Source organism: Heptranchias perlo, unplaced genomic scaffold (assembly GCF_035084215.1).
Source record: "Heptranchias perlo isolate sHepPer1 unplaced genomic scaffold, sHepPer1.hap1 HAP1_SCAFFOLD_250, whole genome shotgun sequence".
NCBI classification, from domain to species: Eukaryota; Metazoa; Chordata; class Chondrichthyes; order Hexanchiformes; family Hexanchidae; genus Heptranchias; species Heptranchias perlo.
In genome coordinates this window covers 416,865-433,359 of record NW_027139262.1, presented here as the reverse complement: position 1 = coordinate 433,359, position 16,495 = coordinate 416,865, and the positions used below count along the sequence as shown (strand labels likewise).

At 51.0% G+C, this 16,495-nt stretch overlaps 1 protein-coding gene across 1 annotated transcript; it reads right to left on the bottom strand.

Moving 5' to 3' along the window:
- Positions 1 to 259: 259 nt before the first annotated feature.
- On the bottom strand, positions 260 to 1,357 carry LOC137310388 (uncharacterized). Its single transcript, XM_067978217.1, has one exon. The coding sequence runs from the start codon at positions 1,355 to 1,357 to the stop codon at positions 260 to 262; it is 1,098 nt and encodes a 365-aa protein (XP_067834318.1).
- Between the last annotated feature and the right edge of the window lie 15,138 nt (positions 1,358 to 16,495).

Genomic DNA, 16,495 nt, shown 5'->3' with positions numbered 1-16,495 from the left:
TCATTGACAGACACTCCCTGACCCGCCTCCTTTGCTCCTTCATTGACAGACACTCCCTGACCCGTCTCCATTGCTCATTTATTGACAGACACTCCCTGACCCGTCCCCATTATTCTTTCCTTCACAGACACTCCCAGACCCGTCTCCATTAATCCTTCGTTCACAGACGCTCCCTGACCCGTCTCCATTGCTCCTTTATTGACAGACACTCCCTGACCAGTCCCCATTATTCCTCACTTCACTGTTACTCTCTGGCCATCTACTTTGCTGCTTCCTCAACAAACGCTCCCTGACCCGTCCCCATTACTCCTTCCTTCACAGACGCTCCCTGAACAGTCTCCATCACTCCTCCATTGACAGACACTCCCTGACCCGTCTCTATTGCTTCTTCCTTCACAGACGCTCCCTGACCCGGACTCATTACTCCTTCCTTCAAAGATGCTCCCTGACCCGTACCATTTACTCCTTCCTTCACAGACACTCCCTGAACCGCCTCCTTTGCTCCTTCCTTAACAAACGCTCCCTGACCCGTCCCCGTTATTCCGTCCTTCACAGACGCTCCCTGAACCGTCCCCATTACTCCTTCTTTCACAGACGCTCCATGGCCCGTCCCAATTACTCCTTCTTTCACAGACGCTCTCTGACCCGTACCTGTTACTCCTTCCTTCACAGAAGCGCCCTGACCCGTCTCCATCACTCCTCCATTTGCAGACACTCCCTGACCCATCTCCATTGCTCCTTCCTTCACAGACACTCCCTGACCCGTCCCCATTATTCCTTCCTTCACAGACGCTCCCTGAACCGTATCCGTCACTCCTCCATTTACAGACACTCCCTGACACATCTCCATTGCTCCTTTCTTCACAAATGGTCCTTGACCCGTCTTCATTGCTCCTTCCTTCACAGACACTCCTTGACCCGTCTCCTTTGCTCCTTGATCGACAGACACTGCCTGACCAGTCCCAATTATTCCTAACATCACAGACACTGCCTGACCCATCTCCTTTGCTCCGTCCTTAACAAACGCTCCCTGACCCGTCTCCATTACTCCTTCGTTCACAGACGCTCCCTGACCCGTCTCCATTACTCCTTCGTTGACAGACACTCCTTGACCCGTCTCCTTTGCTCCATCATCGACAGACACTCCCTGACCAGTCCCCATTATTCCTCCCTTCACTGTTACTCCCTGACCCATCCACTTTGCTCCTTCCTTCACAGATGCTTCCTGACACGTCTCCATTGCTGCTTCATTAACAGACACTCCCTGACCCGTCTCCTTTCCTCCTTCCTTCACAGACACTCCCTGACCCGCCTCCTTTGCTCCTTCCTTAACAAACGCTCCATGACCCGTCCCCATTCCTCCTTCCTTCACAGACACTCCCTGACCCGTCCCCATTACTCCCTGTTTCACAGACTCTCCCTGACAAGTCGCCATTACTCCTTCCTTCACAGACGCTCCCTGAACAGTCACCATCACTCCTCCCTTTACAGATGCTCCCTGACCCGTCTACATTTCTCCTTCCTTCACAGACACTCCCTGACCCGTCTCCTTTGCTCCTTCCTTAAGAAACGCTCCCTGACCCGTCCCCATTATTCCTTCCTTCACAGACGCTCCCTGAACCGTATCCGTCACTCCTCCATTTACAGACACTCCCTGACACATCTCCATTGCTCCTTTCTTCACAAATGGTCCTTGACCCGTCTTCATTGCTCCATCCGTCACAGACACTCCTTGACCCGTCTCCTTTGCTCCTTGATCGACAGACACTGCCTGACCAGTCCCCATTATTCCTAACATCACAGACACTCCCTCACCCGTCTCCATTGCTCCTTGTTTCACAGACACTCCCTGACCCGTCTCCATTGCTCCTTCCTTCACAGACGCTCCCTGAACCATCTCCATCACTCTTCCATTTGCAGACACTCCCTGACCCGTCCCCATTGCTCCTTCCTTCACAGACGCTCCCTGAACCATCTCCATCACTCTTCCATTTGCAGACACTCCCTGACCCGTCCCCATTGCTCCTTCCATCACAGACACTCCCTGACCCGTCTCCTTTGCTCCTTCCTTAAGAAACGCTCCCTGACCCGTTCCCATTATTCCTTCCTTCACAGACGCTCCCTGAACCGTATCCGTCACTCCTCCATTTACAGACACTCCCTGACACATCTCCATTGCTCCTTGTTTCACAGACACTCCCTGACCCGTCTCCATTGCTCCTTCCTTCACAAACGCTCCCTGAACCGTCCCCATTACTCCTTCCTTCACAGACGCTCCCTGAACCATCTCCATCACTCTTCCATTTGCAGACACTACCTGACCCGTCCCCATTGCTCCAATCTTCACAGACGCTCCATGACCTGTCTTTATTGCTCCTTCATTGAGAGACACTCCCTAACCCGTCTCCATTACTCCTTCGTTCACAGATGCTCCCTGACCCGTCTCCATTTCTCTTTCGTTCACAGACGCTCCCTGACCCGTCTCCATTGCTTCTTTATTGACAGACACTCCTTGACCCGTCTCCTTTGCTCCATCATCGACAGACACTCCCTGACCAGTGCCCATTATTCCCTGCTTCACTGTTACTCCCTGACCCATCGACTTTGCTCCTTCCTTCACAGATGCTTCCTGACACGTCTCCATTGCTGCTTCATTAACAGACACTCCCTGACCCGTCTCCTTTCCTCCTTCCTTCACAGACACTCCCTGACCCGTCTCCTTTCCTCCTTCCTTAACAAACGCTCCCTGACCCGTCCCCATTATTCCTTCCTTCGCCGACCCTCCCTGAACCATCACCATCACTCCTCCATTTGCATAAACTCCCTGACCGTGCGACATTTCTCCTTCCTTCACAGACACTCCCTCACCCGTCCCCATTTCTCCTTTCTTCACAGACACTCCCTGACCCGTCCCCTTTACTCCTTGTTTCACAGACTCTACCTGACCCGTCGCCATTACTCCTTCCTTAACAGATGCTCCCTGACCCGTCACCATTGCTCCTTCATTGACAGACACTCCCTGACCCGTCTCCATTGCTCATTTATTGACAGAAACTCCCTGATCCCTTCCCCTTTACTCCTTCTTTCGCAGACGCTCCCTGACCCGTACCCATTACTCCTTCCTTCACAGATGCTCCCTGACCCGTCTCCATTTCTCCTTCATTGACAGACACTCCCTGAGTCGTCTCCATTGCTCCTTCCTTCACAGATGCTCCCTGACCCGTCTTCATTGCTCCTTCATTGACAGACACTCCCTGACGCGCCTCCTTTGCTCCTTCCTTAACAAAAGGCTCCCTGACCCGTCCCCATTATTCCTTCCTTCACAGATGCTCCCTGAACCGTCTCCTTTGCTCCCTCATTGACAGACACTCCCTGACCCGAGTCCTTTGCTACTTCCTTCACAGACGCTCCATCACCCGTCCCAATTACTCCTTCTTTCACAGATGCTCCCTGACCCGTCTCCATCACTCCTCCATTTGCAGACACTCCCTGACCCATCTCCATTACTCCTTGTTTCACAGACACTCCCTGACCCATCTCCATTACTCCTTGTTTCACAGACTCTCCCTGACCCATCTCCTTTGCTCCTTCCTTCACAGACGCTCCCTGAACCGTCTCCATCACTCCTCCCTTTACAGATGCTCCCTGACCCGTGCGACATTTCTCCTTCCTTCACAGACACTCCCAGACCCGTCCCCATTACTCCATGTTTCACGGACTCTCCCTGACCCGTCGCCATTACTCCATCGTTCTCAGACGCTCCCTGACCCTCTCCATTGCTTCTTTATTGACAGACACTCCTTGACCCGTCTCCTTTGCTCCATCATCGACAGACACTGCCTGAACCATCTCCATCAATCCTCCATTTGCAGAAACTCTTTGACCCATCTACTTTGCTTCTTCCTTCACAGATGCTTCCTGACCTGTCTCCTTTCCTCCTTCCTTCACAGACACTCCCTGGCCCGTCTCCTTTGCTCCTTCCTTAACAAACGCTCCCTGACCCGTCCCCATTATTCCTTCCTTCACCGACCCTCCCTGAACCATCACCATCACTCCTCCATTTGCATAAACTCCCTGACCGGTCAACATTTCTCCTTCCTTCAAAGACACTCACTGACCCGTCCCCATTTCTCCATCCTTCACAGACACTCCCTGACCCGTCCCCTTTACTCCCTGTTTCACAGACACTCCCTGACCCGTCCCCTTTACTCCCTGTTTCACAGACACTCCCTGGCCCGTCTCCATTGCTCCTTCATTAACAGACACTCTCTGACCAGTCTCCTTTGCTCCTTCATCGACAGACACTCCCTGACCCGTCTCCATTGCTCATTTATTGACAGACACTCCCTGACCCGTCCTCTTTACTCCTTTCGCAGACGCTCCCTGACCCGTACCCATTACTCCTTCCTTCACAGATGCTCCCTGACCCGTCTCCATTTCTCCTTCATTGACAGACACTCCCTGAGTCGTCTCCTTTGCTCATTCCTTCACAGACACTCCCTGACCCGCCTACTTTGCTCCATCCTTAAGAAACGCTCCATGACCCGTCCCCACTATTCCTTCCTTCACAGACGCTCCCTGAAGCGTCTCCACCATGCCTCCATTTGCAGACACTCCCTGACCCATCTCCATTGCTACTTCCTTCACAAATGGTCTCTGACCCGTCTCCATTGCTCCTTCCTTCACAGACACTCCCTGACCCATCTCCATTACTCCTTCCTTAACAAAAGGCTCCCTGACCCGTCCCCATTATTCCTTCCTTCACAGATGCTCCCTGAACCGTCGCCTTTGCTCCCTCATTGACAGACACTCCCTGACCCGTCTCCTTTGCTACTTCCTTCACAGACGCTCCCTGACCCGCCTACTTTGCTCCATCCTTAAGAAACGCTCCCGGATCCGTCCCCACTATTCCTTCCTTCACAGACGCTCCCTGAAGCGTCTCCATCATGCCTCCATTTGCAGACACTCCCTGACCCATCTCCATTGCTCCTTCCTTCACAGACACTCCCTGAACCATCTCCATCACTCCTCCATTTGCAGACACTCCCTGACCCGTCTCCATTGCTCCTTCCTTCACAGACACTCCCTGACCCGCCTACTTTGCTCCATCCTTAAGAAACGCTCCCTGACCCGTCCCCATGTTTCATTCCTTCACTGACACTTCCTAAACCATCTCCATCACTCCTCCATTTGCAGAAACTCCCTGGCCGGTCTACATTTCTCATTCATTGACAGACACTCCCTGACCCGTCTCCATTACTCCTTCCTTCACAGATGCTCCCTGACCCGTCTTCATTGCTCCTTCATTGACAGACACTCCCTGACGCGCCTCCTTTGCTCCTTCCTTAACAAAAGGCTCCCTGACCCGTCCCCATTAATCCTTCCTTCACAGATGCTCCCTGAACCGTCTCCTTTGCTCCCTCATTGACAGACACTCCCTGACCCGTCTCCTTTGCTACTTCCTTCACAGACGCTCCATCACCCGTCCCAATTACTCCTTCTTTCACAGACGCTCTCTGACCCGTCCCCATTACTCCTTCCTTCACAGATGCTCCCTGACCCGTCTCCATCACTCCTCCATTTGCAGACACTCCCTGACCCATCTCCATTACTCCTTGTTTCACAGACACTCCCTGACCCATCTCCATTACTCCTTGTTTCACAGACACTCCCTGACCCATCTCCATTACTCCTTGTTTCACAGACACTCCCTGACCCATCTCCATTACTCCTTGTTTCACAGACTCTCCCTGACCCATCTCCTTTGCTCCTTCCTTCACAGACGCTCCCTGAACCGTCTCCATCACTCCTCCCTTTACAGATGCTCCCTGACCCGTGCGACATTTCTCCTTCCTTCACAGACACTCCCAGACCCGTCCCCATTACTCCATGTTTCACGGACTCTCCCTGACCCGTCGCCATTAATCCATCGTTCTCAGACGCTCCCTGACCCTCTCCATTGCTTCTTTATTGACAGACACTCCTTGACCCGTCTCCTTTGCTCCATCATCGACAGACACTGCCTGAACCATCTCCATCAATCCTCCATTTGCAGAAACTCTTTGACCCATCTACTTTGCTTCTTCCTTCACAGATGCTTCCTGACACGTCTCCATTGCTGCTTCATTAACAGACACTCCCTGACCCGTCTCCTTTCCTCCTTCCTTCACAGACACTCCCTGACCCGCCTCCTTTGCTCCTTCCTTCACCGACCCTCCCTGAACCATCACCATCACTCCTCCATTTGCATAAACTCCCTGACCGGTCGACATTTCTCCTTCCTTCAAAGACACTCCCTGACCCGTCCCCATTTCTCCATCCTTCACAGACACTCCCTGACCCGTCCCCTTTACTCCCTGTTTCACAGACACTCCCTGACCCGTCCCCTTTACTCCCTGTTTCACAGACACTCCCTGGCCCGTCTCCATTGCTCCTTCATTAACAGACACTCTCTGACCAGTCTCCTTTGCTCCTTCATCGACAGACACTCCCTGACCCGTCTCCATTGCTCATTTATTGACAGACACTCCCTGACCCGTCCTCTTTACTCCTTCTTTCGCAGACGCTCCCTGACCCGTACCCATTACTCCTTCCTTCACAGATGCTCCCTGACCCGTCTCCATTTCTCCTTCATTGACAGACACTCCCTGAGTCGTCTCCTTTGCTCATTCCTTCACAGACGCTCCCTGACCCGCCTACTTTGCTCCATCCTTAAGAAACGCTCCCGGACCCGTCCCCACTATTCCTTCCTTCACAGACGCTCCCTGAAGCGTCTCCACCATGCCTCCATTTGCAGACACTCCCTGACCCATCTCCATTGCTACTTCCTTCACAGACACTCCCTGACCCATCTCCATTGCTCCTTCCTTAACAAATGCTCCCTAACCCGTCCCCATTACTCCTTCCTTAACAAACGCTCCCTGACCCGTCCGCATGTTTCCTTCCTTCACTGACACTTCCTAAACCATCTCCATCACTCCTCCATTTGTAGACACTCCCTGACCCGTATCCATTGCTCATTTATTGACAGACACTCCCTGACCCGTCCTCTTTACTCCTTCTTTCGCAGATGCTCCCTGACCCGTCCCCATTATTCCTTCCTTCACAGACGCTCCCTGAACCGTCCCCATTACTCCTTCTTCACAGATGCTCCCTGACCCGTCTCCTTTGCTCCCTCATTGACAGATACTCCCTGACCCATCCACATTACTCCTTGTTTCACAGACTCTCCCTGACCCATCTCCTTTGCTCCTTCTTTCGCAGATGCTCCCTGACCCGTCTCCATTCCTCCTTCCTTCACAGACACTCCCTGACCCGTCCCCATTACTCCCTGTTTCACAGACTCTCCCTGACACGTCGCCATTACTCCTTCCTTCACAGACGCTCCCTGAACCGTCTTCATCACTCCTCCCTTTACAGATGCTCCCTGACCCGTCTACATTTCTCCTCCCTTCACAGACATTCCCTGACCCGTTCCCATTTCTCCATCCTTCACAGACGCTCCCTGACCTGTCTCCATTGCTCCTTCATTGACAGGCACTACCTAACCCGGCCCCTTTGCTCCTTCATCGACAGACACTCCCTGACCAGTCCCCATTATTACTCCCTTCACAGATACTCCATGACCCATCTCCTTTGCTCCTTCCTTCACAAACGGTCCCTGACCCGTCTCCATTGCTCCTTCCTTCACAGACACTCCCTGACCCGTCCCCATTACTCCCTGTTTCACAGACTCTCCCTGACCCGTCTCCTTTGCTCCTTCCTTAACAAACGCTCCCTGACCCGTCCACATTCTTCCTTCCTTCACAGACGCTCCCTGAACCGTATCCGTCACTCCTCCATTTACAGACACTCCCTGACACATCTCCATTGCTCCTTTCTTCACAAATGGTCCTTGACCCGTCTTCATTGCTCCATCCGTCACAGACACTCCTTGACCCGTCTCCTTTGCTCCTTGATCGACAGACACTGCCTGACCAGTCCCAATTATTCCTAACATCACAGACACTCCCTGACCCATCTCCTTTGCTCCTTCCTTAACAAACGCTCCCTGACCCGTCCCCATTATTCCTTCCTTCACAGACGCTCCCTGAAACATCTCCATCACTCCTTCATTTGCAGAAACTCGCTGACCCGTCTACATTTCTTCTTTCTGCACAGATGCTCCCGGACCTGTCCCAATTACTCCTTCCTTCACAGATGCTCCCTGACCCGTCTCCGTTGCTCCTTCATTGACAGACACTCCCTGACCCGTCTCCTTTGCTCCTTCCTTAACAAACGCTCCCTGACCCGTCCCCATTATTCCTTCCTTCACAGACGCTCCCTCAACCATCTCCATCACTCCTCTATTTGCAGAAACTCCCTGACCCGTCTACATTTCTCCTTGTTTCACAGACTCTCCCTGACCCGTCCCCATTACTCCTACCTTCACAGACGCTCCCTGATCCGAACACATTACTCCTTCCTTCACAGATGCTCCCTGAGCCGTCTCCATTGCTTCTTCATTGAGAGACACTCCCTGACCCGTCTCCATTGCTCCTTCCTTCAGACACTCCCTGACCCATCTCCTTTGCTCCCTCCTTAACAAAAGCTCCCTGACCAGTCCCTATTATTCCTTCCTTCACAGGCGCTCCCTGAACCATCTCCATCAATCCGTCATTTGCAGAATCTCGCTGGCCAGTCCACATTTCTTCTTCCTTCACAGATGCTCCCTGAATCGTCCCCATCAATCCTTCTTTCACAGACGCTCCCTGACCCGGACCCATAACTCCTTCCATCACAGATGCTCCATGACCCGTCTCCATTTCTCCTTCATTCACAGACACTCCCTGACCCGTCCCCATTACTCTCTCTTTCACAGACGTTCTCTGACCCGTACCCATTACTCCTTCCTTCATAGACGCTCCCTGACCCGTCACCATTGCTCCTTCCTTCATAGACGCTCCCTGACCCGTTTCCATTGCTCCTTCCATCACAGACACTCCCTGACCCGTCTCCATTGCTCCTTCCTTCACAAACGGTCCCTGACCCGTTTCCATTGCTCCTTCCTTCATAGACACTCCCTGACCCGTCCCCATTACTCCTTCCTTCGCAGACGCTTCCGAAACCATCTCCATCACTTCTCCATTTGCAGAAACTCTCTGACCCGTCTACATTTCTCCTTCTTTCACAGACGCTCCCTGACCCGTCCTCATTAATCCTTTCTTCACCGAAACTCCCTGACCCGTACCCATTACTCCTTCCTTCACAGACACTGCCTGACCCGTCTCCATTGCTCCTTCATTGACAGACACTCCCTGACCCGTCTCCTTTTCTCCTTCCTTCACAGACGCTCCCTGAACCATCTCCATCACTCCACCGTTTGCAGACACTCCCTGACCCGTACCTATTCCTCCTTCCTTCACAGACACTCCCTGACCCGTCCCCATTAATCCTTGTTTCACAGACTCTCCTTGACTTGTCCGCATTACTCCTTCCTTCATAGACGCTCCCTGACCCGTCTCCATTGCTCCTTCATTGACAGACACTCCCTGACCCGACTCCATTGATCCTTCAGTGAGAGACACTCCCTGACTCGACTCCTTTGGTCCTTCCTTCACAGACACTCCCTGACCCGTCTCCTTTGCTCCTTCCTTAACAAACGCTCCTGACCCGTCCCCATTATTCCTTCTTTCACAGACACTCGCTGAACCATCTCCATCACTCCTTCATTTGCAAAATCTCGCTGACCCATCGACATTTCTTCTTCCTTCACAGATGCTCCAGGACCCGTCGCCATTAATCATAGAATCATAGAAGTTTACAACATGGAAACAGGCCCTTCGGCCCAACATGTCCATGTCGCCCAATTTATGCCACTATGCCAGTCCCAATCGCCTGCACTTGGCCCATATCCCTCTATACCCATCTTACCCATGTAACTGTCCAAATGCTTTTAAAAAACTAAATTGTACCCGCCTCTACTACTGCCTCTGGCAGCTCGTTCCAGACAATCACCACCCTTTGAGTGAAAAAATTGCCCCTCTGGACCCTTTTGTATCTCTCCCCTCTCACCTTAAATCTATGCCCCCTCGTTATAGACTCCCCTACCTTTGGGAAAAGATTTTGACTATCGACCTTATCTATGCCCCTCATTATTTTATAGACTTATATAAGATCACCCCCAAACCTCCTACTCTCCAGGGAAAAAAGTCTCAGTCTATCCAACCTCTCCCTATAAGTCAAACCATCAAGTCCCGGTAGCATCCTAGTAAATCTTTTCTGCACTCTTTCTAGTTTAATAATATCCTTTCTATAATAGGGTGACCAGAACTGTACACAGTATTCCAAGTGTGGCCTTACCAATGTCTTGTACAACTTCAACAAGACATCCCAACTCCTGTATTCAATATTCTGACCAATGAAACCAAGCATGCTGAATGCATTCTTCACCACTCTATCCACCTGTGACTCCACTTTCAAGGAGCTATGAACCTGTACTCCTAGATCTCTTTGTTCTATAACTCTCCCCAACGCCCTACCATTAACGGAGTAGGCCCTGGCCCGATTCGATCTACCAAAATGCATCACCTCACATTTATCAAAATTAAACTCCATCTGCCATTCATCGGCCCACTGGCCCAATTTATCAAGATCCCGTTGCAATCCTAGATAACCTTCTTCACTGTCCACAATGCCACCAATCTTGGTGTCATCTGCAAACCTCCTAAATTCTCATCCAAATCATTAATATAAATAACAAATAACAGCGGACCCAGCACCGATCCCTGAGGCACACCGCTGGTCACAAGCCTCCAGTTTGAAAAACAACCGTCCACAACCACCCTCTGTCTTCTGTCGTCAAGCCAATTTTGTATCCAATTGGCTACCTCACCTTGGATCCCGTGAGATTTTACCTTATGTAACAACCTACCATGCGGTACCTTGTCAAAGGCTTTGCTAAAGTCCATGTAGACCACGTCTACTGCACAGCCCTCATCTATCTTCTTGGTTACCCCTTCAAAAAACTCAATCAAATTCGCAAGACATGATTTTCCACTCACAAAACCATGCTGATTGTTCCTAATCGGCCCCTGCCTCTCCAAATGCCTGTAGATCCTGTCTCTCAGAATACCCTCTAACAAGTGCGAGGTGATGCACTTTGGAGGGACTAACAAGGCAAGGGAATACACAATGAATGGGAAGACCCTAGGCAAGACAAAGGGTGAGAGGGATCTTGGTGTGCAAGTTCACAGATCCCTCAAGGCGGCGGAACAGGTAGATAAGGTGGTAAAGAAGGCATATGGGATACTTGCCTTTATTAGCCGAGGCATAGAATATAAGAGCAAGGAGGTTATGATGGAGCTGTATAAAACACTGGTTAGGCCACAGCTGGAGTACTGTGTGCAGTTCTGGTCGCCGCACTACAGGAAGGATGTGATCGCTTTGGACAGGGTGCAGAGGAGATTCACCAGGATGTTACCAGGGCTGGAGCGCTTCAGCTATGAAGAGAGACTGGGCAGATTGGGTTTGTTTTCCTTGGAGCAGAGGAGGCTGAGGGGGGACATGATTGAGGTATAGAAAATTATGAGGGGCATAGATAGGATGGATACTAAGGAGCTTTTTCCCTTCGTTGAGGGTTCTATAACAAGGGGGCATAGATTCACGGTAAAAGGCGGGAGGTTTAGAGGGGATTTGAGAAAGAACTTTTTCACCCAGAGGGTGGTTGGAGTCTGGAACTCACTGCCTGAGAGGGTTGTGGATGCAGGAACCCTCACAACATTCAAGAAGCATTTGGATGAGCACTTGAAATGCCATAGCATACAAGGCTACGGACCAAATGCTGGAATATGGGATTAGATTAGACAGGGCTTGATGGCCGGCGCGGACACGATGGGCCGAAGGGCCTCTATCCGTGCTGTATAACTCTATGACCCTCTATGACCCTAACTTACCCACTACAGATGTCAGGCTCACCGGTCTGTAGTTCCCAGGCTTTTCCCTGCCGCCCTTCTTAAACAAGGCACAACATTTGCTACCCTCCAGTCTTCAGGCACCTCACCTGTAGCTGTCGATGATTCAAATATATCTGCTAGGGGACCCGCAATTTCCTCCCTAACCTCCCATAACGTGCTGGGATACATTTCATCAGGTCCCGGAGATTTATCTACCTTGATGCACGTTAAGACTTCCAGCACCTCCCTCTCTATAATATGTACACTCCTCAAGACATCACTATTTATTTCCCCAAGTTCCCTAACATCCATGCCTTTCTCAACCGTAAATACCGATGTGAAATATTCATTTAGGATTTCACCCATCTCTTGTGGTTCCGCACATAGATGACCTTGTTGATCCTTAAGAGGCCCTACTCTCTCCCTAGTTACTCTTTTGCCCTTTACGTATTTGTAGAAGCTCTTTGGATTCTCCTTTGCCTTATCTGCCAAAGCAATCTCATGTCCCCTTTTCGCCCTCCTGATTTCTCTCTTAACTCTACTCCGGCAATCTCTATACTCTTCAAGAGATCCACTTGATCCCAGCTGCCTATGCATGTCATATGCCTCCTTCTTCTTTTTGACTAGGGCCTCAATCTCCCGAGTCATCCAAGGTTCCCTACTTCTACCAGCCTTGCCCTTCACTTTATAAGGAATGTGCTTACCCTGAACCCTGGTTAACACACTTTTGAAAGCCTCCCACTTACCAGACGTCCCTTTGCCTGCCAACAGACTGTCCCAATCAACTTCTGAAAGTTCCTGTCTAATACCATCAAAATTGGCCTTTCCCCAATTTAGAATTTTAACTTTTGGGCCAGACCTGTCATTCTCCATAGCTATCTTAAAACTAATGGAATTATGATCACTGGTCCCGAAGTGATCCCTCATTAACACTTCTGTCACCTGCCCTTCCTTATTTCCCAAGAGGAGGTCAAGTTTTGCCCCCTCTCTAGTCGGGCCATCCACATACTGACTGAGAAATTCCTCCTGAATACACTCAACAAATTTCTCTCCATCCAAGCCCCTAATGCTATGGCTGTCCCAGTCAATGTTGGGAAAGTTAAAGTCCCCTACTATTACCACCCTATTTTTCTTGCAGCTGTCTGTAATCTCCTTACATATTTGCTCCTCAATTTCCCGTTGACTATTTGGGGGTCTGTAGTACAATCCTATCAAAGTGATCTCTCCCTTCTTATTTTTCAGTTCTACCCATTTTGACTCATGGGGCGAACCCTCGGATATATCCCCTCTCACTACTGCCGTGATGTTCTCCCTAATCAAGAACTCAATTCCCCCTTCTCTCTTACCTCCTGCTCTATCTTTCCTATAGCATCTGTACCCTGGAACATTGAGCTGCCAGTCCTGCCCCTCCCTTAGCCATGTTTCAGTAATAGCTCTAACATCCCAGTCCCATGTACCCATCCATGCCCTGAGTTCATCTGCCTTGCCCATCAGACTTCTTGCATTGAAATAAATGCAGTTTAATCTAGACTTCCCTTGGTCTTTGCCCTGCTTTCTCAGACCATCTGTCCGGTCATGTTTTGTACACTCTCCCTTACTGCCTTTTGTTTCTATCACCACTTTACTTCCCACTGACTTCCTGCATCGGTTCCCATCCCTCTGCCACATTAGTTTAAACCCTCCCCAACAGCACTGGCAATCACTCCCCCTAGGACATTGGTTCCAGTCCTGCCCAGATGCAGACCGTCCAATTTGTACTGGTCCCACCTCCCCCAGAACCGGTTCCAATGGCCCAGGAATTTGAGTCCCTCCCTCTTGCACCATCTCTCAAGCCACGTATTCATCTTAGCTATCCTGTCATTCCTACTCTGACTAACCCGTGGCACTGGTGGCAATCCTGAGATTACTACCTTTGAGGTCCTACTTTTTAGTTTAACTCCCAACTCCCTAAATTCAGCTTGTAGGACCTCATCCTGTTTTTTACCTATATCGTTGGTGCCTATATGCACCACGACAACTGGCTGTTCACCCTCCCCCTCCAGAATGTCCTGCAGCTGCTCCGAGATATCCCTGACCCTTGCACCAGGGAGGCAACATACCATCCTGGAGTCTCGGTTGCGTCCGCAGAAACACCTGTCTATTCCCCTTACAATCGAGTCCCCTATCACTATAGCTCTGCCACTCTTTTTCCTGCCCTCCTGTGCAGCAGAGCCAGCCACGGTGGCATGAACCTGGCCGCTGCCACCTTCCCCTGGTGAGCCATCTCCCACAACAGTATCCAAAACGGTATACCTGTTTTGGAGGGAGATGACCGCAGGAGACCCCTGCACTGCCTTCCTACTCTTCCTCTGTCTGTTGATCACCCATTCACTATCTCCCTCAGTAATTTTTATCTGTGGTGTGACCAACTCACTGAACGTGCTATCCACGACTTCCTCAGCATCGCGGATGCTCCAAAGTGAGTCCATCCGCAGCTCCAGAGCCGTCAAGCGGTCAAACAGTAGCTGCAGCTGGACACACTTCCCGCAGGTGAAGGAATCAGGGATACAGGAAGGAGCCCTGAATTCCCACATCCCACAAGAGGAACATGACACGGCGCTGGGATCTCCTGCCATGACTTAACCCTTAAGTTAGCTTAACAACAACTACAATGTCAAGAGAAAAAAGAGGAAAGAAAAACTACTTGACAGTCACCAGCCAATCACTTACCTGTTGGCTGTGACTTCGTGCCTCCAGCAGCTGCAGTAGCTCGAACCTCCTCCTGAACAATCAGCTCCTTCCCTTCTGCTGACGTCACTTTGGGGTTTTTCTCTCTCTCCCGAACCCTCACGCTCGGCCGCCTCAGCTGATCCTGATTCCCGCCTTTTTATGGGCCGCTCGTTCTTTCACAGACGCTCCCTGACCCGTCCCCATTACTCCTTCCTTCACAGATGCTCCTTGGCCCGTCTCCATTGCTCCTTCATTGACAGACACTCCCTGACCCGTCCCCATTATTCCTTCCTTCACAGACGCTCCCTGACCCGTCTACATTACTCCTTCCTTCAAAGACGCTCCCTGACATGTCTCCATTGATCCTTCATTGACAAACACTCCCTGACCTGTCTCCTTTGCTCCATCCTTCACAGACACTCCCTGACCCGTCTCCTTTGCTCCTTCCTTAACAAACGCTCCCTGACACGTCCCCACTATTCGTTCCTTCAAACACGCTCCCTGAACCGTCTCCATCACTCCTCCATTTACAGACAATCCCTAACCCGTCTCCATTGTTCCTTCCTTCACAGACAATCTCTGACCGGTCTCCATTGCTCCTTCATTTACTGACGCTCCCTGACCCATCACTATTGCTCCTTCCTTTACAGACATTCCCTGACCCGTCTCCATTGCTTATTTCTTCATAGATGCCCCCGACCCATCTCCACTTCCCCTTCCTTCATAGACGCTCCCTGACAAGTCTACATTTTCCTTTATTTACAGGCATGGCCTGACCCGTCTCCATTGCTCCTTCATTTACAGACACTCCCTGACCCGTCTCGATTGCACCTTCGTTTACAGGCGCTCCCTGACCCGTCACCATTGCACCTTCCTTCACAGACGCTCCTTTCTTCATCTCCATTGTTCCTTCATTTACTGACGCTCCCTTTACCGTCTCCATTGCTCCTTCATATACAGACACTCCCTGACCCGTCACCATTGCACCTTCGTTTATAGACACTACCTAACACTTCTCAATTCTTCCTTCCTTCACAGACACTCCCTGGCCCATCACCATTGCAACGTCATTTACAGACGCTCCTGACCCGTCTTCATTGCTCCTTCATTTGCAGACGCTCCCTGGCCCATAACCATTGCAACGTCATTTACAGACGCTCCTGACCCGTCTCCATTGCTCCTTCATTTACAGACACTCCCTGACAAGACTCTATCGCTCCTTCATTTGCAGACACACCCTGACCCGTCCCCATTGCTTCTTCCTTCACAGACGCTCCCTGACCAGTCTCCATTGTTCCTTCATTTACAGACACTCCCTGACAAGACTCTATCGCTCCTTCATTTGCAGACACGTCCTGACCCGTCCCCATTGCTGCTTCATTTACTGATGCACCCTGACCATCTCCATTGCTCCATCATTTACTGACGCTCCCTGTCTCGTCTCCATTGCTCCTTCATTTACAGACATTCCCTGACCCGAACCCATTGCTCCATCATTTACTGACGCTCCCTGTCCCGTCTCCATTGCTCCTTCATTTACTTACTCTCCCTGTCCCGTCTCCATTGCTCCTTCATTTACTGACGCTCCCTGTCCCGTCTACATTGCTCCTTCATTTATTACGCTCCCTGTCCCGTCTCCATTGCTCCATCATATACAGACACTCCCTGACCCGTCACCATTGCACCTTCCTTTACAGACACGCCCTGACCCGTCACCATTGCACCTTCCTTTACAGACACTCCCTGACCCGTCACCATTGCTCCTTCCTTCACAGACACTCCCAACCCGTCACCATTGCTTCATCCTTCACAGACACTCTCTGACTCGTCACCAGAGATCCTTCCTTTACAGA

Bases quoted from the DNA above. Each gene is read 5' to 3' on its own strand.
- LOC137310388 (XM_067978217.1), bottom strand. From the start codon at position 1,357: ATGGGGACGGGTCATGGAGCGTTTGTTAAGGAAGGAGCAAAGGAGGCG.